The sequence below is a fragment of the Tarenaya hassleriana genome, unplaced genomic scaffold, assembly GCF_000463585.1.
Source record: "Tarenaya hassleriana unplaced genomic scaffold, ASM46358v1 Cleome12, whole genome shotgun sequence".
Taxonomy (NCBI): Eukaryota; Viridiplantae; Streptophyta; class Magnoliopsida; order Brassicales; family Cleomaceae; genus Tarenaya; species Tarenaya hassleriana.
The window spans coordinates 3,174,053-3,182,739 of record NW_010962392.1 but is presented as its reverse complement, the minus strand read 5'-3'; the positions used below and the strand labels follow the sequence as shown (position 1 = coordinate 3,182,739).

Below are 8,687 nucleotides of genomic sequence, written 5' to 3'. Positions count from 1 at the left end.
AACTGTCGACGCTGAACCGTTGTGACAAACTCGTTCTTCATCCTTAAAATCAGCGAGAAAATATTAATTCATCTGGAGAAAATTAGCTCTAGTAAATGGATTGGATTTGAGTTACAGGCTTGGTGGTACCACTGGTGATCAGTTACGAGATCTCTTACAGGCCTATCTCCACTGTTCGTGGAGACAGCTGCATGGTTGATGTCTGGGTACTGAGTAGAGGAATGGTTTCCCCATATGATCACGTTCTTCACATTGCTGACAGGAAAGTTTAGCTTCTCTGCAATTTGACCCAATGCCCTGTTATGGTCAAGACGTGTGAGGCAAGTGATGTTTTTCTCCGGGATTGAAGGTGCAAATTCTTTCAAGACCAGCGCATTGGTGTTTGCAGGGTTGGCAATCACAAGAACCTTAGGAGAGAAAAAAAGAACCAGAGAGAAAGACAACAAAGAGAATAAACCTATAAGCCCGTCTGCCCGTGAGGAGATTTTACACAAACTGATAAAAACTTAGAAAATTTTCACCTTGCAGTCCTCTGCAGCATATTGCTCCAATGCCGAAGCCTGGGCTTTATATATCGTCACATTCTTGGACATCACATCTTTCCTTTCCATGCCTTCCTTTCGCGGGAACCCACCAATCATGATTGCAATGTTCACATCCTTACAAGCTTCAACAACATCCGTAGTAGCAATAACACCTATTCAGGCACACGCACGCAGCATCTCTTAGGGAGAAGATGAAAATGTCGAATATGTAAAGGATAACCGACAAAAATGTAATCCCTTGCTTCATTCGTGGAATTAATTACTGGAATACCTTGTAGAAGAGGGAAAACAGCATCAAGAATTTCCATTTTCACCCCTTCAAGTGCTTCAGAAGCCGATGCTATATCGAGCAAATGCAGAATCACGGGTTGATCGGGCCCTAGCATGATCCCTCTCGCAATCATTGGAACGATAGAATATCCTATGTTCCCTGATATATAAAAGCACTAAATAGATTAAACGAAATGCCCACAAATCCACACCAGTAATCAAGTAAAGAATGCTTAGATTTTCTCACCAGCTGCACCAGTAACCAAAACCCTAACAGGTTCTTTCTCCACATTTAACAAATTGCACATGTATACGATCATCTTCCATGACAATGTAACACAAAACAACAGAACCAAAGTCTTCTGAATCAGAAAAACGTAATCGATTTCTTCTCCTGTAAACTCCATTTTCCGAGAAAAGTAAGCGACCGAAACAAGTCTCTTCACAGATCAATATCGATCAAATTGCTCCTCTGTCTATATATATACACACGCTCAAGGCTTCGGTTTTTCCCAATGAGACAAGGAATCTAAGTAATGCTTCTGAGACGATATAACCAGACACCTAGGCAGAACACGCTGAAACCAGACAAAACCTTCGCCAAAACCTGATCCTAAAGGAAAGTAGCAGAGAAGATGCGAAGCCGAAATACTGCGACGATCAAAAGAATCAAGACATACCATTGGTGTCGGTAATCGGAGCTCCTGATTCCCATCTTCGCGATTGTTGCCAAGAAAACTAGAGTGGAATTTTGAACTTCGAGGATGAACTTCAAATCTGGAATTTTACCAAAAAAAAAAGTTCTAATCTGGAATTGCTTTGCTCACGCGCGTCTATATATACATACATATATATATATGTGTATATCTGTGAGGAGGAATCCAAGCGAAGCGTACCTCCTCGCGGAAAAGGCCCATTTAGCTGTTGGGTTTAAGGCCTAATACGAGCCCATGTTATAAACACATATTTAGCTGTAAATTTTCAATTTTAAAAAATTAGCCTTAATTGATTCATTAAAAACTAATTAATCAAATGATAAAGCAAATTAGAGATAAAATTTTAAAATAAATAATTTAAAAAAAAAAGATAGAGATCGAAACGAACAGAGGCCATATCTGATTATGTACACACGTGCTTTGAACTCGAATCTCACATTTTAATCTGTAAGTTTAATTAAGTTAATTATAAGATTTTATTAAAATGATAAGAATCCTAAATCTTTATCTTTAGCTCTTAAAACAAATCTAAGAAAACGAACTAATTAAACATTAAATAACGTATATGATTCAGATCAAAATGATAAGATTTCTAAAATATTATCATTTTCTATGTTTTTTTTTTTATAATTATCAAAATCTCTTCAAACTGCAACCCTAAAAATCATGCAACGTCCCTATCACTAAAACAAAATAGCATAGATTTGTTGTTACCTTAATCTCAAAACCCATTTCATTAATTTATAATTTTGAATAACTAATAGTCGACATAATCTAAATGATAAGATTCCTAAATCTTTATATATATAACTCTCTCAAAATTTTAAAAATAAAAATAAAAAACAAAATTAGTCACTCTCTATATAAAACCCATCAAACCACCATCACTTCAACCAATATCTCCATCACTTCACCAAACACAAAAACCATGAAGAGAGACATCATCTTCACGGCCGTAGCCATCTTGGCCCTTGTCGCAATCGAGACCGCAAACGCGACCGAACCAAAACGCCATCGGTGGCCGAAACCGACCGAACTCAACAGCAACAGCTTCGACGACAACAAACAAGGCTGGGGTGGTGCCTATGGCTGCGTCGAGGACCCCACGACGCCACCGTCGCCGATTCCATTGCCGCCGGGATTCCCCGACATCGGAAGACTGCTGCCGCCGGGATTCGGGAATCTGTTTCCGCCGGGATTTCCCGGCATCGGTAATGGCGGCGGAATGATTCCGTCAACGGTGACGGTGACGGCGAAGGAGTCGAAGGGCATAAGCAAGTGCATGAACGATCACCCGAAGGCTAAGGAATGTTACGCTCAGATCTTGAACAGTTACGCCACCGACACGTTGCATTTGGATTCTGAGTGCTGCAAGATGGTCGTGTTGATGGACGATGAGTGCAACGACGTCGTTTACGGCATCTTCAAGAGCGCTTTCTTCCCTCGTCTCCTTCAATACTCTTGCCACCTCAAGAACAAGCACTAGGCGCGTTTGTTCCACGCGCTTTTTATTTTATTTTATTTTATTTATTTATTTGTTTGTTAGGGTTTTCGGCTATGTGCCTTTTTTTTTTTGTTTTCGTGGTTTGTAGTCCATTTCTCGTGGACTTTATACGAATAAAATGATAGCAATGTTTTCTTTTTCTTCCGTCCCGTTGTATTTCTTTTTTTTTTTTTAACTATGGAAATCCAACCACAACTTTTCGGGGCGTGAAACATATAAAGTGACAAGTTCAGTTAGAAATAAATTCGAACCTATGATTTCTAATAAAATTATGGATCTTTTAACCACTACACCATCGAATCGAAGGGTGTCTATTGCATTTTTCATTTGCTTACCATAAATTATTTCCGAATCACAATCAAATTCTATAAAAAAGATGCCGTCCTTAGTTTTTCACTTGATAGATTTATTTTATTATTATTATTATTATTATTATTATTATAGAATAATATTTGCGTGAATTACGCATGCATGCGTGGATTGTGAGCGAAGAAGAAAGTGAGATTGTATACGTAAGTTTTATAGCGTGCATATATATATATATATATATATATATATATATGCGATATACAAGTATACGTGCATTTTATTCTTCCGTACACGATTCATTTCGTTCATTTCATAATTCACTTCAGGAACATATGATAGGATGTTTACTAGCTAGTGTGGCCCTTGGTCGTGAAGAATTTGGGAGTGACGAGTATTTATGGTTCTATGAAATTTTGGTTTTGAATCATATAATTGAAAACTCAGTTTCCATCGAATCCACACGTTTTATTCAATTAACCAAATGTAATGTACCATTTTATTCCTCATAGTAAAAAACTTTAAATATACACATATTTTTTTCGGTATATAGATCAATTATCTATACCTAGTTGACTAAAACCAACTACAGTTATTTAAATTGGAATGAAACCAATTGAAACTTTTATTGGATAATCAATTACGCATTAATTGATTTAATTAATGCAAAGACGTGTTTTTGGACCCCAAACCTCTTACGACCAATACTGTAACTTATTTAAACTAATAATAATAATAATAATAATAATAATAATAATAATAATAATAATAATAATAATAATAATAATAATAATAATAATAATAATAATAATAATAATAATAATAATAATAATAATAATAATAATAATAATAATAATAATAATAATAATAATAATAATAATAATAATAATAATAATAATAATAATAATAATAATAATAATAATAATAATAATAATAATAATAATAATAATAATAATAATAATAATAATAATAATAATAATAACGACCTATTTGTTAAGTCTTTCATTTTCACACGAATCATTTTATTGTATTTGTTTAGATATACATCTGAAAAGAATATATCATTAACAAATTTTAAAAAAATTTAAAGAAGTAAAATAAAAAACAGTATAAAAAATGTTTGTTAACTAACTGAATGTCATTATCACCAACAAATATTACCTTAATCTCAGATCGCATCGCGTTTTACATATAAATTTGTGAATTTAATAATTGTAATTTACATCTGAAGAATGATAAGATTTGGTAAAATTTATCTTTATCTCCCAAGATTTAATATGAATTAGAGATAATCATTCCCTCTTCACTCTCTATATAAATACCCTAAACCCTTTCCTCATTTCGTATTGTTCATTAATCTCTCATTGATTAGTGAAACTAATCAAAAACATAAAAAAAATGAAGAAGCTTTTGGCAGCAGTTCTCGTCGTCGTCACTCTCATGTTCCCGGCGGCGACCACCGCACAAACGGCGACTCACTGGCCAAAGCCGGCGGGTATGACGTGGGCAACGGCGGCGGCGGAGCAATCCACCGTCGATCTAATGAGTGTCTCTACTCATCACCGGGAAAACATAAACTCCCTCGACGGTGGAATCACAACCAACGGTTGGAAATGCGAAGGAGCCAGTGGTCCAGGAGGAGCACGAGTCATCGTCACTCCTTCTCCGCCGTCTCCTCCCCCGCCGGAAACTTCCACCCCTCCGCCGACCCCCGAGCTTCCTCCGCCATCTCTCCCTCCGCCTCCACCTCCTCCGGTGATGGAGCCCACCCCTAAATTATCCCCGCCGTCTCCTCCGGCCATCGAGCAACCACCCTCTCCGCCGGAGATCGAGGAACCGCCATCTCCGCCGGAGATCGAGGAACCACCATCTCCGCCGGAGATCGAGGAACCACCGTCTCCACCGGAGATCGAGGAACCACCGTCTCCACCGGAGATCGAGGAGCCTCCGTCACCACCGGAGACCGAGGAGCCACCTTCCCCACCGGAGACCGAGGAGCCACCTTCCCCACCGGAAAGCGAGGAGCCGCCATCACCACCAGTGATCGAGGAGCCGCCTTCCCCACCGGAAATCGAGGAGCCGCCGTCTCCACCGGAAATCGAGGAGCCGCCGTCTCCGCCGGCGAGGAGAGGAAGGTGGATGCCGCCAAACGTGAGACATTTGAGGAAGTGCTTCAGGGAATTGCCGACGGGGATGGCTTGCTACAGGGCGATACTGAGCAGTTACTTCACGGGGATGTTCAGAATCAGCAGACAGTGTTGTCAGATTGTTGTCGACATGGAAGATGAATGCGCCGACATCGTTTTCAACCGTTTCACCGATCCTCACTTCTGTCGTGCCCTTCAGTACACCTGTTACTGTTCTTACAATTAAGCGCGTCTTCCCACGCGCCGCCTTCTGTTTTTTTTCCTTCGTTTTTTGTTTTGTTTTGTTTTGTTTGGGCTTTTTTTTCCAGGTTTTTTCCGGCCCGTTTCGTTGTCCATCTCTCGTGGACCATTATGATGTTCTTTTGATCCAATAATAATATTGCTCCTTTTTTGTTTTTAATTTTGTTTTTTTCCTGCACTAGTAAAATGAAAATTAATTTTTTGATCAAGTAAAATTTATAATCTATAAAATATTACAAAATAATGGAATTAGACTGTTCACTTTTTGAACTTGGATTGGATTTGAGCTATCTGATGTTTGACTAGAAAAAATATTCTGAAATGATGATAAAATTATAAATAAATTGTATATTATATGGCGTATCTCCAATTAACTGATGTAAATGAAATTTCACATTGTATATACATTTTCTAACGTTACCAGTTACGTGTTGCGTTTATATTATCAACACAACACAAACACTATTACGTATAAAATTGAATTATATATATATGTATATATATGGACTAAATATAAAAGAAATGATACGATAAGATTAAACCGAATCATTGATCGAGTTAATATTAGTTTTTTAAAATCATAATTTATAAAAAAAAAAAAGAAGTAAAATCTCATGTTATACAAAGTATATTTACAATATCATAGTAATACTCCAATTATTCTAGATTCATATCAGAATAATATATAAATTTTAAAATTTTAGATTAATACACTAATTACTCTGTAAATATCAGATTAATACGCGATTTTTCAAAGTTTAAAAAAAACTATCATAACCAATATTACTATAACGTCATTAAAAATAATATACAGAATCCAATCACACAACGTCATTGTCATCAGAAAAATATAAACCAAATTAAAAAGCACATTAATTTTTTATAAAATATATAAAAATTATAAATAAAAATATAAAAAATATATATATCATTTCGTGAGCCAACTAATGAATCGTCGAGTCGGTGCACGAGAACTCGTGGCCGTGGCGAACTGATAGACCAACGATTCTTGTTCACCAAAAAAACGAGCCCACCCACAATTTGCAATGTCACCCCCCTACGTTCCATGATACACAAGCGCGTGGGTCCTACGTGCTCATGTGGGGCCCTTGAGGATTATGCTGATGAATATTTATCGAATTACGACCACTTAATAAATAATTCTTTGTTTTTCGTGGACCGAAAACAAAGAATACTGCATTAATCAGATCCAAAGAAATAAAAATAAAAAAACTACGGCAAATCGGATATGGTTGGGTTATCCGACCAATGGCAACAAACATTCACTAACCTTGACATTCTCATTCTTATATAAAACCATCAATTTTGACTTGTTATTCACCCCACCATATAAATTTGATTTGACTATTAATTATTTTATAATAATTCCATATTATATATACAGATCAAGAAGAAGTATGGAGATCGAAAACAGAAGAGATATTACTTTTTATTTGGTAATTAATAAAATAATATTCTATAAAATCAAGCAGCATAAATTTCTCTAAATTTATATAAAAATCCAAATAGTATAATTTTCATGTTCTTGTTGAAAATGACATCCCTCAACTTGGATCACGCAACTCATGACGACACTGTACCATGATGATTTATCACCACCTCTATTTAAAAAAAGAAAAATCCTAATAAAAACCCTTTACTTTTTTTTAGTCACAATTTAAACCCTATAATTTTTTGTTGATCGAAAAAAATCATATATTTTTATAAATTGGCGAATAAAAATCTATGCTTTTAAAAATTGGCAAAAAAAAACCTTTAACGAAAAAATAATAATATTTCTGATAACATGACATTCTAATCAGATGCACATCATCAACTCTATGTCAAATCATCAAATCTAATATTTAATAATAGTAATTAATAAAAAATAAAAATAATAAAAATAAAATTTTAAAAGTTATACACATATATATCTAATGAAATGATATACATATATATATATATATATAATTATATGTATGTATGATATATGATTTTTTTCTAAAAATCATACATATATATAATGATTTTTAGAAAAAAATCATATATTACACATACATATAAAACATATAATTATACACATATATATATATGTATTATATATATAAAATCATATATATGTATTATATATATAAAATCATATATATGTATATATAAATATAGAAAGTATATATATAAAATCATATATATGTATATATAAATATGCTTTTTGTGATATATGATTTTTTCTTAAAAATCATACGTATATAATGATTTTTAGAAAAAAATCACATATCACACGTACATATAATTATACATATATATATATATATATTATGTATATATATATATATATATGTATATAAATATGTTTATATATTTCATTTTATTATATATGTAATTTTATTATATATGTATGTATATATGAATGTGTATAATTTTTAAATTTTTATTTTTATTAATTTTATTAATTTTATTTTTTATTAATTAATATTATTAAATATTAGATTTGATAATGTGGTATAGGGTTGATGATGTGGCATGTGACTAGAATGCCATGTCATCAGAAATATTATTATTTTTTTCGTTGAGTGTTTTTTTTTTTTGCCAATTTTTAAAAATATAGAGTTTTATTTGCCAATTTGTAAAAGTACATGATTTTTTTTATCAACAAAAAATTATAGAGTTTAAATTGTGACGAAGAAAAAGTACAGGATTTTTATTGAGATTTTCTCTATTAAAAAACTAAAATCAAAGAAATATAAGCAAATATATATATATATATATATATATATATAATATTTTATAATTATAATAAAAATAAAAAGAAATAATGGAATTCTATTTGTAGCCCAACGCCACCCATAAAATTCTCGCCTACCATCCGTGAAATCTGAGATTTTCCAAAACAATTGCTAATACTATGAAAAAAATATAAAAATATATCCCAAAATAAAACCACGTGCCTCAATAGCGAGTG

General features: G+C 33.5%; 3 protein-coding genes across 5 annotated transcripts in view; 2 read left to right on the top strand and 1 right to left on the bottom strand.

Annotated features, from left to right (window-relative positions):
* LOC104806834 (malate dehydrogenase, cytoplasmic) overlaps positions 1 to 1,620 on the bottom strand; it is a 2,876-nt gene extending 1,256 nt beyond the window's left edge. Inside the window, exons 1-6 of one of the 3 annotated variants that reach the window (XM_010531917.1) lie at positions 1,496 to 1,620; positions 1,063 to 1,135; positions 817 to 975; positions 522 to 697; positions 130 to 407; positions 18 to 42 (exon numbers count right to left, since the gene is read on the bottom strand). In XM_010531917.1, the coding sequence (XP_010530219.1) occupies positions 18 to 42; positions 130 to 407; positions 522 to 697; positions 817 to 975; positions 1,063 to 1,135; positions 1,496 to 1,498 (714 nt within the window). In that variant the 5' untranslated portion in view covers positions 1,499 to 1,620. Of the gene's footprint in view, positions 1 to 17; positions 43 to 129; positions 408 to 521; positions 698 to 816; positions 976 to 1,062; positions 1,455 to 1,495 lie in introns of those variants that run through there. The other 2 variants (XM_010531918.1, XM_010531916.2) reach the window with 2 other exon arrangements.
* A 736-nt stretch (positions 1,621 to 2,356) lies between these two features.
* LOC104806833 lies at positions 2,357 to 3,103 on the top strand. Its single transcript, XM_010531915.2, has one exon. It carries the CDS (start codon positions 2,460 to 2,462, stop codon positions 3,015 to 3,017), a length of 558 nt encoding a protein of 185 aa, XP_010530217.2. The 5' UTR covers positions 2,357 to 2,459; the 3' UTR covers positions 3,018 to 3,103.
* Positions 3,104 to 4,705: 1,602 nt separating this feature from the next.
* On the top strand, positions 4,706 to 5,883 carry LOC104806832 (leucine-rich repeat extensin-like protein 3). The gene has a single exon (XM_010531914.2). The coding sequence runs from the start codon at positions 4,740 to 4,742 to the stop codon at positions 5,712 to 5,714; it is 975 nt and encodes a 324-aa protein (XP_010530216.1). The 5' UTR covers positions 4,706 to 4,739; the 3' UTR covers positions 5,715 to 5,883.
* The last annotated feature ends 2,804 nt before the right edge of the window (positions 5,884 to 8,687 follow it).